Source organism: Balaenoptera physalus (genome assembly GCF_965194825.1).
Source record: "Balaenoptera physalus genome assembly, chromosome: 1".
NCBI lineage: Eukaryota > Metazoa > Chordata > Mammalia > Artiodactyla > Balaenopteridae > Balaenoptera > Balaenoptera physalus.
In genome coordinates, this window is record NC_138882.1 from 35,452,306 (window position 1) to 35,474,567 (window position 22,262).

Genomic DNA, 22,262 nt, shown 5'->3' on the forward strand with positions numbered 1-22,262 from the left:
CTCTAGCTTAGGACGTAGCAGAATCATGGCCTTAGAAGGTGTTGAGTAGGTACTCAATTGAACTTACAGACAGGTGGAGATGGGGACTCTAAGAACCTGTTCTAGTCCCAAAACTTGAGGGTGTGGTTGTCCACAGGGCAGATCTTTTTAGGTCTCCTTATGTCTGGTCATCCTGGGAAGAAGGATGGAACTTAGCTACAGGCTGTTACATTGTGCTAGACTATGATAAAGAGCTTGGTTTGGGTGTTGAGAGTTTTGCCTCTTTGTAGAAAAAGAGAATCTTGAATCAGAAATGCCTGTTTGGGACTTCCCTGGTGGTGCGGTGGTTAAGAATCCACCTGCCAATGCAGGAGACACGGGTTTGAGCCCTGGTCCGGGAAGATCCCACATGCCTCGGAGCAACTAAGCCTGTGTGCCACAACTACTGAGCCTGCGCTCTAGAGCCCTCGAGCCACAACTACTGAAGCCCACGTGCCTGGAGCCCGTGCTCCACAACAAGAGAAGCCACGGCGATGAGAAGCCCGCGCACCACAACGAAGAGTAGCCCCTGCTCACCACAACGAGAGAAAGCACGCACGCAGCAACAAAGACCTAACACAGCCAAAAACATAAAAAATAAGAAATAAATTAATTAAAAAAAAAAATGAAATGCCTGTTTGTCCAAGCTTGGTTTCAATTTATAGTGGGGGAGACGAAGGCCCAGAGACATCACCTGCCTCTGTCAAGGTCACACAGTAGTCAAAAGCCCAGATCACCAGTTTTCTTTTTATTTTAAATAAATAAATTTATTTTATTTATTCATTGGCTGCGTTGGGTTTTCATTGCTGCGTGCGGGCTTTCTCTAGTAGCGGGGGCTACTCTTCGTTGCGGTGCAGGGGCTTCTCATTGCGGTGGCTTCTCTTGTTGTGGAGCATGGGCTCTAGGCGTCTGGGCTTCAGTAGTTGTGGCACGTGGGCTCAGTAGTTGTGGCTTGTGGGCTCTAGAGCGCAGGCTCAGTAGTTGTGGCGCGCGGGCTTAGTTGCTCCGTGTCATGTGGGATCTTCCCGGACCAGGGCTCGAACCTATGTTCCCTGCATTGGCAGGCGGATTCTTAACCACCGCGCCACCAGGGAAGTCCCACGATCACCAGTTTTCTGACTCTCAGTCCCATGTTCTTCTGGCAGGCCTGGCAGCGCATGAGAACAAACTCCTCCCTGTCTGCCCCCTTTCAACTTCCTGGCTTCTGCTCTTTCAGCCTCCCTAAGCAAGACAGAAGGTGAATTGACTAAAGGATCAAGAGCCCTCTCCTACATGAAAAAAACCCTGAGTCACACAGGGCCTTAGTCCCAGGGTTTTCAGGGAGAAAAGAGAGGGGGAGTGAGAGATACGCCTCCTGGAAACCTGATATCTCTCCAGAGCTAGGACCAGGCTGAAAAGGCAGTGGTGAACAGCACAGTAATTTGGGTCAGTGACAGTGCAGCCGCTATGCAGGCTCCAGCAAGGGAGGATCTAGGAGCCCTTGCTTAGCCCACACATGAAGGCTCAGGGCAGGCACAGCTGGCTTCTCTCAGAAGCACCTCAGTATAGAATTCAGAAGGGATGTGAAAGGTTGGTCAGAAACAACTTCTGGACTGTTGGTGGATTCCTCCTCTTACAACTGGGGACTCTCCTCAAAAGGCAGGTGGGTGATTCTGGAAGCCCTCAGTCCGAAGACTTCCTCAGCTGGCCCATGGCATTGTGGGGAAGTGCCTGCTTCCCTCAAAAGGCAGGTGGGTGATTCTGGAAGCCCTCAGTCCGAAGACTTCCTCAGCTGGCCCATGGCATTGTGGGGAAGTGCCTGCTTCCCTCAAAAGGCAGGTGGGTGATTCTGGAAGCCCTCAGTCCGAAGACTTCCTCAGCTGGCCCATGGCATTGTGGGGAAGTGCCTGCTTCCACCCGTTGCTCCTGGCCCGCCCAGCTGCCCAGCCCATTGTGCCCCAGCTGCTCCCACCCAGAAAGAAAAGCCTGATGTTGACAGCAGTGAGAGTGAAAACAAAGACTCCCTGGGGAGGGTGGCGAGTGGGGGCTAGAGAGCTGAGAAAAGATGCCCCGTTTGGTCCGTTGGTCCAGAGTCAGGGCGATGAGTGACGGCAGTCTAGGAATCTGGGAGTCCTTCCTAGCATGTACTTCTCTCCATACCTTGGTATTAGGAAACATTTCAAATTTGAAACGTTGAAAAAAATAGTACAATAAACAACTCCAGACCCTTCACTTAGATTCACCAGTTGTTAGCATCTTGTATGCCCTGTCTTGAGGTATATATATACATTTTTTGCTGAACCATTTGAAAACCACTTGCAGACACTGTGCCCTTGAATACTTTTTCATAAAGATATTCTCCTATAAAACCATTGTCATGACCACTAGCACACCTTTAAAGATTAACAAAAATTATATGTCATCTAATATCTACATTAAAAATTCCCCAGTTGTCCCAGAATGTCTTTTATGGTCTTTTTTTTTTTGACCCAAGATCCAATTAAGGTTTCTGCATTGCATTTGGCTATAATATCTCTTTAGTTTCTTTAAATCTAGACTGGTTTCCGCCTCCCCACCCTTCTCCCCAAACACATAATTTTAATGTTTTTTTTTAACGAATTCACTTTTTTGAGGTCTCAGTTGTCATGTAGGATGGCTCTCATTCTACCCCAGCAGATGCTTTTTTTGCTTTTTTTTTGTTTTTTGATAACATCCAGAGATGCCTGTTTTATTTCTTACTAGGTGATTGCGTTTCAGGCTGATGACATCAAATAAGTCTAATTACCAACTAATTTTGTACCTCTGAACACCTATGAGATTAGCTAAAACACTACCCAAAAAAAAAAAAAAAAAAAAGTGACCATACTAAGTGCTTGTAAGGATGTAGAGCAAATGGAATTCTCATACAGTGTTGGTTCAAAATGGTACAGCCACTTTAGAAAAGTTTGGCAGTTTCTTATAAATTATAACCCTAAAGAAGTGAATGATGTTTCCACAAAAACCTGAAGTCAAAGTTTATAGCGAATTTATTCACAATCTCCAAAAATTTGGACACAACCCAAATGTCCTTCAACTAGTGAATGGATAAACAAACTGAAACAATGGACCACTACTCAGTAATAAAAAGGAACATACTCCTGAGACACACAAGAACATGGGAAGATCTGAACTGTGTCATGCTGAGTGCAAGTCAGACACAAAAGACCACATCCTGTGCAATTCCATCGATAGGACGTTGAGGAAAGGCAAACACCGTGGTTCAGTATCTCATGGCGGTGGTGATTATATGATGATCACTTTTGTCCAAACTCATAGAACTGGACACCAAAACGTGTGACTTTTACCACACAGGAATGGTTAAAAAGTGAATAAATTTGTTAGAAGGGTATTTAAAGAAAAATATTGTAAGACTATTACAAATATGTCTTAAAGAATGTGCACACATCTTTTTGTATTTGTGAATGTGCATTTTCTGGATAAATTTCTAGAAATAGGATTGCTGGGTAAATGCATATGTTGTTTTGTTAGATGTTGCTAACTTGCTCTCCATAGGGGCCGTACTAATTTGTACTCCTGACATGGATTTTGCAACCTAGGTGGAAGATCATAGCAAGATGCTAGGAAGTGTTCTGAGCTGAGAGTTACCCTGAACTTACCTGAGAGTCCTTAACCTCCCCACCAATAAACACACTACCCCAAGCTCCCTCTGCCCTAGCGATCCGGCAAGAAGGTAAAAGCAAAGGAATCTCACTGATTTCATTGCAGTCTATCTCCCTAAGTTATCCCAAAGATTTCTCTACTTAACTTGGGAAAACAGAGCAGAGAGAAATGATGAGGCTGAAGGCTGTAGCCAGAGAAGAACTAGAGTGAGGAGAGTCCAAACAGAGGGAGGGACCCTCGCCCCTTGACACCTATGTTCTCACCTCCCTTTTCTCTCCTTTGGCCTCTCTGCTACCCCCTCTCCCAACACAAATTGCCTCCAAAAGCTCCTCCCCTGACTGGGAGTCCTTGCCTCTGGTTCTAACTAGGTCCTGCCTGGTTTCCCTCCTCAGCCCGCCTTTATGTGGGCTGAACACAGAGGACTGGCTTAAGGTGGAGGCAGAAGTCCCCGTCATTTCTGTTTTAACACGTGCAGAGGAAATAAGTCAGTGGAACAAGAATGGCTCATACAAGGGAAAGAGGAAAGAGGAGACAAAGAGAGATGCTGGGAGAGGAAGCAGAGTACAAAACATTCCACACAAGCCCTTTGGACTCCAGCCCCAGGGCCAGCTTTATTCCTCTGACCCATTCTACAGAAGGGGGAAATGAGTGGGGAAAGGATGTCATCCCAGTTGACTCTGCCCAGGTGTTCTCCTTCCTTGTGACCCAGAGACCTTGCCTTTCTCATCCCTCCCTCCTTCTCACCTCTACCCACCAAATACCAATCAGAGATGACAGAAGTCAATGCATGCATGTCTGAGGAGCAAGGAACTGGCTGGGAAGAGAGCCCTGTCTCAGGGTAGGCTGGGGGGAAGAGGTCAGAGGGTGGGAAGAATTACTCCGGGAAGGCAGCGAGGCCTAGGGTAGGGCATTCCTCTTCAAAGTCAAACCAAATACCTGGGTCAACCTAAGCCAAACATGATTCTTAAGGTCCTGGGACCAAGAATGAACAACCTCCTTTCCTCCCTCCAAGGCTTTGGTGGATTTGGAATGCCCTAGATGGGCAGGCCTTATCCCTCTCTCTGGGTGCTGGGTCCAAGGCCAGGAGAATAGAAAAAAAGAGAAAAGGGGCCATGGGGGTTGCTGAGAGAAGCTAAATTCTTGAATAAGAGGCAGTTTCCTGTGTAATATTTGAATTGCTGGGTCAGTGCTGGGCTGAGTGGTCCAGGATCCCTCTTCTTTTCAAGAGGCTGCAGTCAGAGTGGGAAAGAGTAAGGCTCCCCCTTACCCTTGCTCAGGGACCTCTGCCCCTCCCCCACACCACCTGACTTCTGGCGCTCACACCTCAGGCAAACTGCGCCAGTTCTGCGCCTAACTGCGCCCTCCCATTTTGACTTTCTTTTGACACCAAAAGCCGTAGAAATCCCACAAATCTGACTCAGCACTCCCTCCCACCATTACTGCGGGAGCAGGCTTTCCACCGTGCAGGGGGTAAACCGAAGACGACAGGGCAAGCTAGGAGTCAGCCCGGATGAGGTTGATCCTCAGATCTGCTGATTCCCAGACTCCCCCAAAATGCCACCTCCTTCTTCCGACATTGACCAAGCGCCTAGGTGCTAGGAATCCCAGAGGTAAAAACGAGCTGTGTTCCTTCGAGTTGACCTTGAACCTAGCCAGGGACACGGAGATGGTAACTGGGAGTGGAAGGAACCCAGGCTCAGCGCGGCCCCAGAGGCTGGAAACCTCCGCTCCAGCTCCGAGCGCCCGGTGCAAGGAGTACTCAGATTCCCGCAGAGCCCGAGGGTGGAGCGGCGCTGCAGGAGTGGCTGCGACCGGGCGTGGCCGCAGAGCCGCCGAGGGGAGAGGGCCGAGAGTGTGAAGCAGCACCGACCCCGCCCCGCGGCCCCGGCGGGAAGGGAGGGGGCTGTGGGGAGTTCCCCCCCGCCGCCCCACCCACCCACGACTCAAGGCCACGGGACAGGCGCCTCGGTGCGCGCGCTGCTTCTCAAGGAGAAGTCCTCCCGAGCCTACCAGAATCTACCCCTAGTCAGAGCACTGAAAACGGGAAGGTCGGCTGCAGGAACGGTGGGATTATGGGCCCCCAGAATGGGAGGGCGCAAGCAGGGGGGTGGCGGGCGGTGTGATTTCGGGGTTGTACCTCTGCAAGATGGTGGCAGGGACGACGGGGCTCCCGGGCAGAAGCAAAGAAATGGGTTCTCCTCCCTGGCTTTCTACAGAACCGAGGCATGGGTCCTGCCACGGGTCCCCTGCCCACTGGGTAAGGCCTCATTCCTTTCTCCAGCAGAATCTAGGGAGAGAGGAGCTGTCTGTCCTTGGGTGCAGGCGGACCGGTCATCCAAAACCTCAGGATGAAAACTGGTTCCTGTTGCTTCCCGGCCCCCATTTCTGCTATCCTCCAATTCTTTTGCTTCCTTCTTTCCAGTTTCTAACCTCTTGCCTTTACCACTCTTCCAGCCAAACTAGCTGGGGCAGGGGGCAGGTGCTTCTTTTCCACGCACACCCCCTCTCCCCAGCTTCGGTACAGGACCCACCTCATAGAGCACCCTTTACCCGCTCCCAGAATCAGCTTCCCAGGCCACCACCCCTAGCCAATCAGCGAGGGAACCCAGCTCCACAACCCTTCCTGGCCTCCTCCTTCTCTTAAACCTTCCCCCACCCAGCTCCTCCTAACCCCTTAGGTCCCTCTCCGTGGCCTGTCGCAGCCTAGGGTGACCCAGGTCTCTTCCCTTCCCTTCCTTCCTCGTAAAGAGGGCCTGGAGCTGAGGGAGAAGAAGTGGCGGGGGGTAGGGTGGGGGGTTCCAAATAGGAAGGACCAGAAGGGGCAGCTCTGGGGAGAGGCTCAAGGAGGGAGAAGAGGATCTTGAGACTGCCTGCCAGACACCCCACCCAGAGGAGGAGGTAGCCTGGTAGAGTGGGATTTTACTTCCCCTCCCCCAGCGGTGCCAGTTGAGTGCCCGCCTATTTCTTCAGCTGAGCTTCCTCCCTAGCAGGCTGGCTGGCACCGACTGCAAGTTATTGTAAGTCCGGCAGGAATGCCCACGAGGGTACTGTCTCTGGCCAGCAGAGTGCCCACTCTCTCCCAGGATGTGGTTAGCCACTCTCGCATCCCCCACACCCAGCAAGAGAAGAGTGGTGGATCCTTCAGTGAGATAGAAGCGTGTGCGAGGCTGGACTCGTCTGGAAAGGATGCCAGCCTGCCTCTTCCACACCAAGAGCAAGCCAAGTGTTTCAGTGAGTATGTTTGTGGATGAAAGCAGGAGGGACAATCCCAGCCTTAATTTATAGCTCTTCAGCAAGACAGCGCAGTGGCCCAGGATGCTCAGGGACCCTCCCAAGGATGCCTGTGACCAACCCCCAACCACTCACCAGCCCCACAGTCACCAGCCTTGAAATTGCAAACTTTCAACTTCACCTCTTCTCCCCTTTGGGAACAGCTATATATGGGGCGGTGCCCTCAGAGACACTCATACAGTTGGTTCTTGACTCTCCGCACACACTCAAACAACAACCAAACAACAACGGTACGAGGGAACTCCCAGCTTTTTCCACGACTAATTATAGACGTGAAAGTCTGAGGATGTTTTGCAAGCGGTAGAGAGAAATTGCGAGGTTTCTCTACAAAGCCAAGGAAATTTAATTTGTACATTCCCCTTCCCTACCCCCAACTTCTCCTAGCTCCTACCTCCAGCCATTCCCCCAGTGAGCCCCTCTCTCAGTCCCCACTGGTGTCCCTCCTTCCTGTTGAAGATTTCATACTCATTTTTTTTTTTTTCCGTTTATCTTTGGTGCTTTCAAGAAAGGGAACAGACCCGGAAAATATTTTTGCAACAGTTTTCCATTCTGCGTCTCATTCCCAAGCCAGGGGGGAGGGGGAGGGCAGGAACGAATGGGGGAAAACAAATGCTTTTTCCAAAAGCTCAATTTGGGTATGAAGAATACAGTCCCTCCACTTCCCTACCCCCACAGCCCAGGAATGACAAAAACCAGGGGGGAAAAAAGGAGAAATCACTTGTTTGATTATATGGTTTCTAAGAGCTGAATCTAGGAAGGAAATACAGTATTTGACAAATCTGTGCACACACACACACACACACACACACACACACACACACATACATATACACACCCTAAACCCAGTCGCAAGAAATATGCTAGTCAGAGGAAATTCAGGGAGTTTTAGAAGCCATTCAGGGAGTTTTAGAGCCATTGAGAGGAAAGAAAGAAACTAAGTTTACAAATCAAGATTCAATTCATTTTCTGCAAGCCTACCTCTCTTTCTAGCAAAGATCCAGGCTTCTCCACGCGGGAATCTCCCTCTGGCTTTCCATGCACAGGGGTAGGGTGGGGGTGACCACCCACCGGTCCAATGTGGCAACCACGCCGGAGATGCTGGCTGGTCTCTTCGGCCTTTCCAGCCACGACCAGGGAGTGGGCTGGGTCTCCTCCCCCGGCCCTCCCAAAGGGAAGGACCTCTCAGGTTTCTGGAAGGAAAGGGTGCAGGGGAGCTGGGCGGGTGTCTCTGGTCTTACTCTCCTCGGAGGGATGGCTCCCCAGGAAGTTCGTGCCCCCTTTCAACCCCCAGCTTTAGACGGTTTCAACAGCAGAGCTTTCTTGAGAAAATGCTTGTCATGGCAACAGCTCCAGCCAACTCCGGCAGACTCTGGCTCACCAGCCCGGCCGGAGCGGGAGGAGAAAGGGGCGGAGCGAGAAACGGAACGGGGGTGGGACTTGGCGAGAAGCCAGACCATTACTCCACTGTTAAGGTGGCTCGATTGCGAGCTGCGGCTGCTTCCTGGTTTGTTTTAAGGCGGAATGGGGAAAGAAGGGGAGGAATCCTCTTTCCTGTGGAGTTTCCTCCCCGCCCTTTCTCTCCCTTGTTGAAAGCAAAGTAGGGTGTGGGTGGAGCGGGAGTGGATGTGGGTGGCGGTATTCAACTGTTGCTGGGTGGAGGGAAAAAAGGAAGCTTCTGCAGGCGGTTGGCTTCCTGCAGCTCCTCTCAACCTCTTACTCACTTAGACCCAGGACCCAGAAACCCAAGGTGTCTGCGAAAACTTGGACCGTCCCCTGCCACCCTCCTGCCCCTGTCTGAGTAGGGGGCCCACTGGAGAAGGCGAAGGCATTGCTTTGGATGCACACACCTGTACACTGCTTTGCTTATACACACACATTAGTACACAGTCCTCACCCAGATTTCATACACACACTCCCAGGTCACATTTTGCTCCCTCTTGCCTCTGTACCCACATCCGTGCATGATAATAGCTGCCTACTTTTTTTTTTTAATTTAATATTTATTTATTTGGCTGCTTCAGGTCTTAGTTAAGGCACGTGGGATCTTCGTTGGGGCAGGTGGGCTTCTCTAGTTGTGGCGCGCAGGCCCCAGAGCGCGTGGGCTCAGGAGTTGTGGTGCACGGGCTTAGTTGCTCTGCGGCATGTGGAATCTTAGTTCCCCACAGTTCCCCTGACCAGGGATCAAACCCGCATACCCTTCATTGGAAGGCGGATTCTTAACCACTGGACCACCAGGGAAGTCCCAATAGCTGCCTACTTTTGAGTTCAACTATGTGTGGGCTATGGCGCCAAAAGCTTTGTATATATGGTTTCTAATGATCATGGCAATCTTGAAGGGTCTTATTATCTTCATTTCAGAGTTGAGGAGATTGAGGATCAGTGACTCGCCCAAGATTACACACCTGGTAAATAACAGAGCAAGGATGCAAGGCCAAGTCAGACTGTCTCCAAAGCCTGTGTACTCTCCTGCACTTGTATCATGTTCCAGCACACATTTCCATTTTAGTTTGCACACACTCAGACATCCATGCACACTTATACATAGACTATAAACTGTTAATCACACCCAGCAGCCTCACACCCACCAGCATTGTGCAACAGTGCCACTCCTAGATTTTGCCTGAAAAATTCTGGCTTTCAGGTGCAAACATGCACCATCAACTGGTTCTCGCTGCATGTCTTCATTGACTGATATATCCCCACACCTACCTCAGCAGGCGCATACACACACACACACACACACACACACACCCCTTCATATGCTAATGGAAGGCAGGTTAACACACACCTCAGAGTGTTGTAAACTATGAGTTTACAAACTAGAGTTGTAAACTATGCTGAGAGGTGACTGGCCACAACTTCAGGGTTTGGGAAGAGACCTCTTTGATCCTCCCATGCTAACTCAACACCTCACACCACACCTGTCCTCCTTTGCCATCCGATCTCCCTACCCTGGGATGAAGAACCATGTGCACATGGAGAAACAGAGTTGTGAATTAGACACAACTGGTTTCCCTCTGCCTATTAACACCCTTCCCCGTGTCCTAACATTGGGGTCCTTTCTTTCCTCTCTTTATTTTTCTATTCTAATATTTCTCAATCACTCATCTATGTCCTATTTCTGAGCCAGGGAAAGTTAAAGAGACAAAAGTAAAGAAACTTTTTAGAGTGGTTGGGCTGGGCTCGGAACTCAGAGTTTCCTAATGTGGTGCTAGAGATTGCCTACTGCCATCTATTTTGGGAGCTGAATCCAAAATAAGCCCCTGCCTATCCTTGTGCCTCTCCTTTCCAGCCCAGCCCAGCAGATGGAAGGTTCCAGGGGTGTGGAGGGGAGTTTAGGGTCACCCTCTTTGAAAGCCATCATGGATTGTTTTCCAAGCAGTCCTTTCTTCCTAGCGATTGAAAGTCTCCTCCTCTTTGGCATTTAGAGGACACCAAAGGTGAGGTGTGCTCTCATTCACTCCCCGCCTCTCTCCCAACTCCTCTGGTCCATCCCACTCCACTCCCCAGGGCATTTCAGTGGAAGAACTGATGGCAGGGATAGAGATGGTACCTTGTTAGAGTTTGGAAGCATGTCAGTTTCAGGAGCCCAGATCAATTGTTGGGGAAGACAGGGGAATGAAAGGAGAGGACTCAGCAGAACAGAGCTTCAGATTTAATGGCTTGTCAGGCTCCCTGCCGGATTGCAACAACTTGACATTTTAGTCCTCAGTGAGTGTCAGTTGCATCTTTATCATGAGAAAGGCAGTCTCTGAAATGGTGCTTTAAATGTATTAAAGTGTATTTTAAGCTTGTCTGCAGTGGCTGTGCCTGGAGGCCTTGCCTAACTGTTCCGTAAACTTGTCTTGGAGGAGTAACAGTTTAGGCCAGATATGTGGGCCCATTAAAGGAAGAGTCTGCTTTGGCCGCCTGGCATGTGGGGGCCGGGATATGATGCCTGGTTAGTATTTGAAAGGCTAGATCCTCTCCTCAAACTCCTTGGGTTCCAGGGAGGCAGGCTGTGCAGGGCAGGTGCTGCCAAAAGGGGCTCTGAAGTCTGTCCTACCTCTGGCTGGCTGGGGTCCCTGGACCAGTGTCAGGTAGATCTGCCCAGTGTCTCCTTCACCGGTGGGGGGTTGCGGGATGAGGGAAGAACCCCCCCACCCCATCCCGACTCCAGCCCCCTTGTAGACAGGAGGGAGAATGTGGGAATGGGGTGGCTGCCACCTACCTGATCTCCAGCCCCTGAAGCCTGTGTTTTCTGGAAACCCAGAAGCCTTGGTGCCTTGTTTCTTTTAGCAGTGGGCTTGAAATCTAGAATGGATAAAGATCAATAAAGATAAATCTACACATAAAAGTAACCGCCAAGTGTGGGAGAGTAGATTTGTGCCCCTTCCCCCACCATGGCAAGAGGGGGGTTACTGTCTCTAGCATCGAAAGTTCCTGGTTGGGCTGCTGTGTATGGCTGGCTGACTAGCCTCTGACTAGACCCTTTTCCTTCTTATCCCTGCCATGCCCTTGACTTTGCATGTTCTCTACTTCTTGAGCTCTAGCCCCGCTCTCCTCATCCAGGTGTCATGGCCTCCCCAGAGCAGGTCAGTCTAGTGGGCTTCCATCACTGTGGACCCTGTCCTCAAGCTGACTCTTACTTGAAGAAAATGCAGTCAGCCTTGTCTCTCCCTTAGCTGTTTAACAGAGTGTGTTCCTCTGGCCTCTTGAGAGTCCCACTTTGAGTTCCCCAAATCACCTGTGTCATTTCTCGCCAGCTTTCTTGAATGCAGACTATACCTCTCCTTACTGTGAATATCTACTGTTTTATCTGTCTAGACCAGCAAATATCCTCCCCACACCCAGACCCAGGTCTTCTTTAAGGTGGCCTTTCTCCTCATTGTTAATATGGGAACTGTCATTTTATTAGAGGCCCCATCTCTACCTGACCCAAACTGAGCCAATTATATTCTTTCCTGAGATTTTTGAGTTTAAGGCCAAAAAGAAAATGAGGCTTGATTCTCTCCAGCAGTGGACACTCTGAGGAGTGAAGCTCTGGAAGTATGAGGGACTATATTCCCTGCCACATGAAAGAAGCCTGCCATTGGAAAGAATAAAGCTTACCTGCAGAGAGAGACAGAGAAGAAAGCTAAAGAGGAAGTTCTGGAAGCATTTGAATCAACTCTACCTCATATCCTACTGTACCCTTGCTGTTCCTACCAATGAGTTAGTTACATGACTCATTGTGAATGTATAATCTAGACGAAACTGGGTTTTTTGGTCACTTGTACTAAGTATTATAGAAATGTAATATAGAAACCTTTTAAGCTGGTACCTACTACTTAGATACACTCATTTCAGTGAATTTTATTCATTCATTTTATTCATTACTGAATATCTACTATTCAATTCAGTACACATATATTGAATGTCTACTGTTTTAACATCTATTGGGCCCAGATGAGGCATACAGAGATAATAAAGCTTATAGTTTAGTGGAGGAAAAAGAGATATTCATAGCATAAATAACCACAATAGAAGGTGTTTAGTTATTTTAAACATATTTATTGGGTGCTTACCATGTGCTAGACAGTATATGTTGAAATATGAAGTATGAAAATACTTCTCTGGAAATTCCAGGGAGTGATTACTTCTGACAAAAACATTAGAAGGCTCTAGAAAAGAGATGGTATTTGGAGGTACCTGGAAAATCTTGAAGAGTAAGCTTTAGCCTGTTTTTTGGCGTTGGTGGGGGGGGGTCGGGTTGGGGTGGAGCTGTGAGCGAAGGTCCAGAGGCAGAAAGTGTAGAGAGTGGAGGCTGGGAGATGGGCTGGGAATGGACTGCCCAGAGCCCTGAGTGGCTACTTCAGGTCTATGTTTAGCAAGCTGGCTGTGGCAGCATCGTGTCTGGTAGCTTGGAAACCTAGGTGGCAGGCAGGGATAATCCCCGCCCAGTGCAATGTTGGGCAATTTTGTATAATGTAGTTATATTTAACATAGTCCATATTTTCTAGAAGTTTCTGATCAGTTGTGGAGACACATAAAACAGATCACAAAACAAAGTGTGTGATTAAGTCAAACTTGGATCCAGGTGAAAAATCCAGTGAAGGTCTAGTGAAGGGAAAGCTAAAGATGGGCTGGAGCCTTTGGGGAAGGCTTTTTAGAGTTGGTGGGACTCCAGCTGGACTTTGAAATTCTTCCTAGTGTCTCTCCTCCCACTACCCTGCAGAACAATTCTGGTGATGGCTGAAGGCAGGATAGACAGAGGCATTTATCCAAGCAACATCTGCCTCCATGCCCTTTGTTTGTCCTTATACATAACCCAGGACAAGACTACTGATGGGGGAGGAAACTGGAAGACAGAACTTAGGAAATTAATTTGGCCGCAGGCTGGTCTCAACGGTTGGGGGAGAAGAGTACCTGCTAGCAACTGGGGGTCAGAGTGCTAGGCAGAGAGATCAAGACAGAATTCCACAGAATTAGCCTGGGCCAAGATGACAGGAGATAAAAGAAGGTTGCAACTAGATGAGAACACAGATAGCCAAGACAAGCTCATCTGCACTCAGACAGCTAACTCTCAAGTCTGTGGTGAGGTTTGTTCCAGGAACCAGATAGGGAGGACTCTATCCTGGAAGGCAGTAGTGATTTCAATTGGGAGGGCCCAAGGACGATAAAAGGATGGATAGCTCTGGCTGTTAGTATGAAAGAGAAGCAAATCACAGCAGCTGTCTCAGCAGCAGTAGCAGCAGCAAGCCAGGGCTATTTTTCCACTGCAGGAACCTTGCTGGGCCCTCCACAGGAGGCCTGGCTTCCAGCTCACCCCCTTGCTGAGTGTGGGTGGTCGTCTACCCTAGACAAGCAACAATTTCATTTTTTTCCACTTTCTGGGATTCCTTTGGAGAGGACTGGATGGGACAATCTTTACTGAGATCGTTAGAAAGCATGTCTGAGCTGCAAGGGCATGATGCAGAATTAAATCAAAGGATGCTTTCTCTGCTGGCTGGGAAGGGCTGGTCTCAGGATCATCTCACCACAGAGGCCTTTGGGGCTCAACTTTTATTTGTTGGGTTTTTGGTGTTTTGTTTTATGGCTGGTTTCATGCTCTCATTCTGGCAATAATGAGGCTTTGTGGAGGTGCCGAGAGTTCCATCTTGCTCTGTGATCTCAGGCAGAAGAGGGTTTAGAGTGGGGAGGCAGTTGAGAGGGCAGTGGGAGCATGTTTGAATAGGAAAAACCTGTGTGTTGGGCCATAGGCTCCTGGAGGGAAGGGATTGTCTCTTCCTTATCTTTGCCTCCTTGGTGACTTAGCACATCTGGGACATCTGGGGCATCCTGTTAAATGAAGGAGTGCAGAATCTGACGTGGGAAAGCGTGGACCAGCAGAGGTGAGGGCCAGAAGCGCTTTTTGGATCCAGGGCCTTTGATGATATGTAGAATCAGTTTGATTTACTTGGGAGCATATTTTGCTGTTCCAATTTCATTCTGGTTCAGTTGTTTTGGAAGCTGCAGTGGCTTGGTTTTAATTTCATTTTGAACTCATTAACTAGGTTTTTTTGTTTTTTTTAAACTCAAGTTTGGTTCATAATCTGTTTTTCTAACAAAATATTTGTCTTTCATTTGTTTCAGTCTACATCAAATTAGTGACAGTTAAAAATAGTTTTTGGTTAATGGTTGTGCTCAATAGAGCTGAGGAAGTGAGCGTGGAAAGAAGGGAACAAGTGATGACTTTTAAATTTAATTTTTTAAAATAAATTTGTTTATTTATTTATTTATTTATGGCTGCGCTGGGTCTTTGTTGCTGCGCGCAGGCTTTCTCTAGTTGCGGTGAGTGGGGGCTACTCTTCGTTGCGGTGCGCGGGCTTCTCATTGCGGTGGCTTCTCTTGTTGCGGAGCACGGGCTCTAGGCACATGGGCTTCAGTAGTTGTGACACGCGGGCTCAGTAGTTGTGACGCATGGGCTTAGTTGCTCCGAGGCATGTGGGATCTTCCCCAACCAGGGCTCGAACCCGTGTCCCCTTCATTGGCAGGTGGATTCTTAACCACTGTGCCACCAGGGAAGTCCCTAATTTTTAAACTTAGAGTGTCAGCAATGCCTTAAGTGCTCATTAAGTTTCAAATGAAGAGCAAAGAAAAACCAATTGGGAGGATTCTTTCTGGTCCCCCTGCCAGACAGGAAGAATTTACAATCTGTCCCATCTCACATGTCCTCTGTTCCAGAGCCTTTAATAGCTCTTCCGTGTTTGCACAGTACTTGCAGTTTACAAAGCCCTTTTTCTGCATAGAATAATTGGATCTTTGCAGTAGTCCTATATGGTAGGGAGAATAGGGTGTGAGCTCTTATTCTCATTTTCCAGTTGGGGAACCGAGGCTCAGACAGGATTGCATGAGATCACACAATTCATGTGGCAGGACCGTAATGAGGTCCTCTGCCTGCTGACCTAGGCTCTTGTCCCCTACCTTGAGTTGACAGGCTTTCTCACCCTGCACACCTCGGGCCAGTTCTTCAGGCTTCAGGCTTTCTAGGCTTGGGTGGTACCAGGGAGACCTGGGGAGAGCAGCCCTGGCTGGGAAAGGCTGCAGCAAAGGGGAGGCAGCAGTAGTTCTGCCTCCATCCCAGGAAATGAATTCTAGCCCCACTGGTTTGTTCTCAAGCTGACACTGGATCCTGGATTCCAGAAATCCTCCTTCCTTCATGTTTTCACCTGGGATAGACCACAGGAGGTGGACCCTCACAGAAACCCAGGGTGGAATTTGCTCTGCAGAGGAGGCTCAGGCTTTTTACTCCGGGATCTAGGGCCCTTCAGTCTCTCCCCTTATTTAGGCAGCTCCTTAGGCCCTATCTTCATGACCCCTTCCAAACACAGAGTGAACTGAAGTGTTCCCACTGGGGCCTGGGCAAATGCTTAGGTTGGACACTTACCTTTCAGTCATTCATCCAACTAATATTTATGTGCCAGACAATGGGCAAGCCACCTCACTTGCCTTATCTCCTTTCACTCTGGTGGTCCTAAGACGTAGGTGGCATTATGCTCATTTCATGGGAAGTGAAGCTCAGAGAGAGCTGCTAACCAGTAAGTCACAGAGGTGGGACCAGCTCTAGACATTCTGACCAAGCCTGCTGTGCCCTCACCCTTCTGTGCTACTTAAAAGAAACAATGGACATATGAGTACAGTGTCCAGACCAACCCAGAGTGGCCAGGGCAGGGAGGAAAGAGAGGTTTTAAATGTCTGGCTAGTCTGCTTGTCCATCTCTGTTTGTTTTTTTTTTTAATATTTATTTATTTATTTTCTTTATTTTATTTTTTTTGGCTGCGTCGGGTCTTCGTTGCAGTGCGCGGGCTTCTCTCTAGTTGTGGCGTGCGGGTTTTCTCTCTCGTTGAGGTGTGCGAGCTCAAGTAGCTGTGGCTCGCAGGCTCAGTTGCCCCGCGGCATGTGGGATCTTAGTTCCCCGACCAGGGATCCAACCCGCGTCCCCTGCATGGGAAGGCGGACTCTTAACCACTGGACCACCAGGGAAGTCCCTCCATCTCAGTTTAACAGCCTCCAGAAAGCAGGGACTGAGGATGGTGAACATTTCTGTGAAAAGGACACCTACTCCCTGTATTTGACCTGGGCGTGGGGAGGGTTGGGGAGAGGGAGAGTAGGCAGATGGAGGGCAGCCCCAGGTGAAGGGAGGGTCCTGAGGGCTGGGGTGGTGTCCCTCCCCAAAGACTGTCTGCCCCGCTCTGCCCCGGAGCCCTTGGGGTCTCAGCCTGACCTCTGGAGGAGCCACGCCCTGTGCTCCTGGGAAGTCGCTTAGTCCACACCCCTGCCTCCAAACAGACCCTTGTAAGGCTCACCAGGTAGAGCGCCCTCTTCCTCAAAATCCCCCTGAGAAGGAAACTCTGCTGCCTCCTTGGGTTATTACACATTCCTCTTTTATCTATTAGAAATAAGTAAATTCTTCGGAAGGTCTAATCTGAATCCTTCTTATTCAGATTCTGACAGGCACACACCAGAAACAGAAAGAGGATGATAACTGAGATAGGGGGCATTTTAAGACTTGCGAGTCTCCCCAGCACTCCATGCCACGCTGACATTTGGGGTCTGCAGTTCTGCCTTAGAGGCACCCTCATCTGCTGGAGCTGAAAGTGAGGGTGCCGGAGAGAGTGCGTCCACCAGAGCCAAGGACAGGCGCATAGGGGCTGCTTCAGCTGGTGGCTCTAGGCTGGCTTCATTTATCTGCTTAGTTTCTTCTGGGATTTGGTGGTTGGGGGTGGAGAGAAAGTGTGTAGGCAGGAAAAGCTATTTTTCTTTGCATTGTGTGGAGGGGTGTGGCTTACCTGACCGATTGGAGTGGCCACAGACAATGTTCTATTTTTGGTTCCCTGAGTGGCCTTTTGCAAAGTGCTCAACTTCTGCAGGCCTCTGTGGGCTCCCCACACCTGCGGCATGGAAGCATGGGAGTGGGATGCATGGATGCCTTGCCTATGGTGGTGTGAAACCTGGCTAATTAGTCTGAGGGAAAGACCAATGGCAGCACTCTGAGGCAAGATCCTTGGGATAAGTTAGAAATAAAGAGCCAAATTCTGAAACTTCTTATCAGAGGAGCCTCCAGAGGTCATCTGGTTCTTCCCTTCCACATTCCAGGCCGGATGGTCCTTATCACCATCCCATCTAGCTGATTCTTCGTGAAGAGAAAATGATTCCACACCCTTCCCCAGTGGGCCACCACGCCCAATCTCTGTGAGGACCAGGCCTCCATTCCTGCACCTTCCATTGAACATGGAGGCTGCAGCAAGCCCTGTGGTGCTTTCCAACGGGACCACCTGCTTCTAGGACCTTAGGGCATCATTCACCATAAGAGTCCATGGTGCCCAAGTTGTCATCACCCTGGAATCACAGGCATTGGGCTGTAACTTCTGCTTGGTAATTACCCCAGTGCCTTCAGCGTGATATCATCTCCATGAGATAATCAGCCTGACAGTAACCAATTGTTAGGCTTCTTGTGTGATAAAGGCTGAGAAATAGTTCTCAAAGTAACTGTTGCTCAGATCTGCTTGCTCAGCAGTCTCTTAAGACTCAGCTCAAGTGTCACCTCCTCTGAGATGCCTTCCCTGAGTTCTCTCTCCCAAACCCAGGTTAGGTGCCCCTCGGGGCTTCCAAAGTGTGCAGAGGTGACCTCTGTTGAGGCACTTACTGTGTACTATGATGATGGTCTATTGCTGTGTCTCCTTCCCACTAGACTCCAGGCTCCCTGAGGGCAAAGCATCTTATTCATTTTGTATTTCCAGCAGCTGGCATGGTGCCTGGCACAACAGGTGCCCAGTAGTTTATTACAGCAAAAAATGAATCAACACTGAATGAATACTTGAATGAATATAAACTTTGGTTGGTGCTGGAGGGTTTGGAGTTAGTCACAAGAGCATCCTAACTAACAGATTCCAGAGGCAGGCAGGCCGAGAAGTCTGCCACCTGGAGGTCTTTAAGAAGGAGCAACATGCCATCTGCCTGGTCTGGGCTAATTTTGGTTTTGCCAGGCCTAGGAACAGGGATATAGGTCTCTGACGTCCTTGCAAGCCACAGATATTAAGTGAGGAGGTGAAGAGTAGGGTCAATGGTTCTCCCTTTGAGAACTCACCCTCTTCTCCCTCATCTGTTTCTGAGGCTGCCTGTGGCAGAACAATGTTGAAATGCTCAAAAACCTTTGAAATGGGAGGTCTTGGGTGGGGTCTATACCCACCATTGATCAGACACTTCTGAATTTCCAAGGTGATAAAGGTTTTAGTTAGGCTACTGTATTTGAGTTTATGAAAACTCATTATCCTCATTTTATTGAAGGGGAAAGTGAAGGTCAGAGAGGTTCAGTAACTTATCCAAGGTCACACAGTTGGTATGTAGCAGTACTAGTTTTCAAACCTAGTTTCCTTACTCCAAAGCCCATATTTTCTCTTCCAAAGCCTGGGGCCCATGGCTCCTGGACTTCTGATTTTCCTCCATCCCTATCCCTCTGCCTTTACTTGCCCTCTCTTAACATTTAGTCAGAAGTTTAGAGTTCACAAAATAGTTTATTACTGGGTCTGGCATCTTGGTGTATAAACTCAACCCCAATGAGGTAACTGATGCAGTCTCTGCCCTCTAGGACGGGTTGGCAGGGGCTCCCTTACACACCAGCTATCACAGCCGCATTTCCAGTTCCCTTTCCTGGATTCCCATTCCTTCCATCCCAGTCCACGGCCAGGGATATTTCTCTTACCTTCTCCTGTCACACAGGAAGCAAAACCTCCTCTGTCTGGGCTCTGAATTATCTCGGCTTTCATCACAGCTCTCTCAATCTGAAGTCATTGCATCCCCTGAATTACGAAAACCAGAATTTTACAAGTGGTTTCTGCCTCTACTGGACACCCAGGAGAGATGAAATTTTTGCTAAACATTCTTCATTTTTCTTGAACTCACAGTTTTTTAAAAATACCTTGGAGGTATTCAAGTCAGATGCACTGACCTCTGTTTTAAGACTGAAGAAACAAAGGTCGATAAGACTGACTCTGGCTCTTGAGGGGCCAGGAGTTTGTCAGAAGTTCCTCATAGCATCCATTTGTTTAAATGCTTCGCCTAACCCTGAAACATACTTTAGTAGTTAAATTGGATGTCTTCATATTAAGGAAACTTGACCCACTGATTAAAGATAGGGTCAGTAGTGGTCATTTGTATGTTTGTCTGCTTCTGGTAACAGCACTTTGATTTTTCTTTGAAAAATCACTGCTTCCTCATGCTAAAATCTTGCAGTTTGGGAACAGTTGACCCCACTCCTGACTCCATACCTGGCAATGAGACTCAATTCTGGGACTTTGGTCGAAATTCCTTCAGGTAGAATCGAAGCTAGTAGGATTAACACCTGGAGTTGTGGGGCCATCTTGTCAATGCTTCCAGGAGAGTGGAGCCAATGTAGAAAGTCCAGCTGCAAATGGGAAAGAAACCAGTCCTGACCATGTCATGAGATCTCTGTACGCAGGCAGGCCTGATATACTCATGGATTTTGCTCAGGCCAGGTATAGTTGGGTTCTTTTCATTGCAATGGAAAAAATCCGGACTAATATTGGACCTGAGGCCCATATTCATTAAAAAAAAAAAAAAAAAAAAGTTGCCTTTTCCCACTAGCCTCAGGGAACAGGAGTGAATTCTTCTTCCTCCTACATCTCCTGCTATACACTGACCTTTTCTTACTTCCTTTCCCCTTCCAGGCTGTCCCTGGAGTTTGGTTTAACCTGACTTCATCAGGATAAGCATGTTAGAGTGTACAGATAACGGAGGAAGGGGCAAGCCTCCAGACATTACTGTCCTGATGGGGCAGGTGAGGCCATGGAGGGACTCAGAAGCAAAGTCCTCAGTTTGGGGTGGCCCCAGCTGCACTGACTTCCAGGAACAGCCCTAAGGATGGTAGGTCACTAAGACTGGGTGAGGGAGTAGCAGTCTGTCAATGGGCAATTGTACAGCCTCTTGAGATGTTGTCCACCCTGCACCTTCTGACCCCTGATACTGAAATAACTGTATTGTTTGCCTCAAAACTCCACAAAACCTGGAGGTCTTGCTTCTATCCTTTTCTATCCAAGACCCCACCATTCAGGGAATCATCTGGGGGTGGTTTTACCCACAAGAGCAAAGGGACCTGAAATTTTGCAGGTATGCATTATCACATCTAAAGGTCACATTTTGGACAGGTCACCCTATTAGGGGATTTCTCTACATACGAGATATTGTTTTAATGCATTAGACTAACAGGACTCTTTGGTGTATTGAAGACAGATTTGTCAGTCACTCCTTTTGTTTGTTCCTTCCCTCTGTTTTCCCTGGTTCCTGTACCTATCTTGGCTTCTGGCCATATCCAGTTTTTGAATTACCGTTGAGAGAAGCAGGACTTGTATTCATTATCTCCACAATATTCTTCCCCTCTGGCCTGTGCTGAGATGAAAGGAAGAATATCCTAGCTAGAAATGCCTGAGGGAGGGAAGCTGAAGAATGTTCCAACCTAGGACTAATGAGTCAGCCACACCCACCAGGCTCCTGTGTCCCCGCTGGGAGCCCTTTCCAATCAGACAGGGAACCAGTGCCTTTCTGTCTTCAGCTTGACTGTGGCCCAGTCCACAGGTGCCTCCCCAAGCCTGGATGCTACCTTGGCTGGGGTCCTTCTGTATTTCAACTGCTCTCCCAGTGGCCACCACCCTCGTGGACTCCAAATAATTGGCTGCCCCCTGCATTACCTGCTGCTGTGCCCTATCAGGCTGATTAGATACCCAGCACCATCTACTTTCACATTAGCACAGAGACACTTGTTCTTTTGGACTCTAGTCCTAGCCTGCCTGAGTTTTTCTCCAGCCCTAGTCTGTGTAGCAGCATCTGCATTGCTGTCTCAATCTGGTTCCATCTGGTCGTTTCCTCTCCTACAAGGTCCCAGTCACTTTGAACTAGATCAGTATCACAGAAAGCAGTAAGGTGAAGGAGCAAAAGGCTCTGCGCCCCCTCTGCAGGGCAGGTGCCTTTGTTCTGGCTGTGGTGGTGGGAGGTGGTGGAAGGTTCATTCATGCTCACTTGTCCCATCCTTGACTGACCAGCAGCACAGAACAGCCTGGGTGGCCTGGACTCTGAGAACCATCTATAGCCTGGACCCTAAGCCCTGATCTCGTTAGCCTAATGCTCTAACTAAGCTCAGCTCCTTCGCTCATTCAAAATAGCTTTAGCATCAAGTATGTGACTAGTTTTGTTGTAGCTGCAGGAAGAGTTATGAAAAGGCTATGGTGTATCTGGCTGTAAAAACTTACACCCATGAAAATTACCCAACAGCATAATAAAATGAGATGTGAATGACACAAGAATGTCCCAGAATGGTCTGTGATTTGTTGTTGCTTGAATCAGAAGGGAAGTGCTGTGGGTGTTCCGAGGATGGCAAGATGCCTGGCACTGGGATTGTCAGGGAAAGTCTGTCTGGATTGATGCAGGTCTTGAAGTTTTGAAGGATCTGGACCAAGTGGGTCTGACCTTCCAGGGAGTGGCTGGAACTCAGGGAGGCCCAAACTTCGGGGAGGCATCCCTCTGAAGAATATCAGAGTTGAGGTCCGTCTAATTGAAGCCAAGTATTCTTGTCAGGGGCAGTGGAAGACGAGGAGAGAATGTGACCCTTCTTTCTCTAACTTTGGGGAAAATTAAGAACTCAGCTGTCAAAATAAGTAACATTTATTGCTAAAGGCTTTTGCACAGATTAATTCATTTAATCCCTAAAACAATGCTGTGCAATTGGCATTTAGGTTATCCCGGGTTTTTGAAGATAAGGAAGCTGAGACGCAGAGAATTTAAGGCCCCAAAGCTCTGTCAAT

General features: G+C 48.8%; 2 protein-coding genes across 15 annotated transcripts in view; one reads left to right on the plus strand and one right to left on the minus strand.

Annotated features, from left to right (window-relative positions):
- The window catches only part of ATP2B4 (ATPase plasma membrane Ca2+ transporting 4), a 90,490-nt gene extending 82,135 nt beyond the window's left edge, over positions 1–8,355 (minus strand). For 4 of the 5 annotated variants that reach the window (XM_082432501.1, XM_082432499.1, XM_082432500.1 and 1 more), the window contains exon 1: positions 7,927–8,354. The gene's annotated coding sequence lies outside the window, so the exon portion shown is untranslated. Of the gene's footprint in view, positions 1–7,926 lie in introns of all 5 variants that reach the window. The other variant, XM_082432503.1, reaches the window with a different exon arrangement.
- LOC309646415 (uncharacterized protein) overlaps positions 1,830–22,262 on the plus strand; it is a 66,666-nt gene continuing 46,233 nt past the window's right edge. For 7 of the 10 annotated variants that reach the window (XR_014255341.1, XR_014255342.1, XR_014255343.1 and 4 more), the window contains exon 1: positions 5,728–6,888. Coding sequence is in view for 1 of the 10 variants with exons in the window: in XM_082432772.1 (XP_082288898.1) it covers positions 6,690–6,888 (199 nt within the window). In the remaining 9 variants the exon portion in view is untranslated. The other 3 variants (XR_014255338.1, XR_014255339.1, XR_014255340.1) reach the window with 1 other exon arrangement.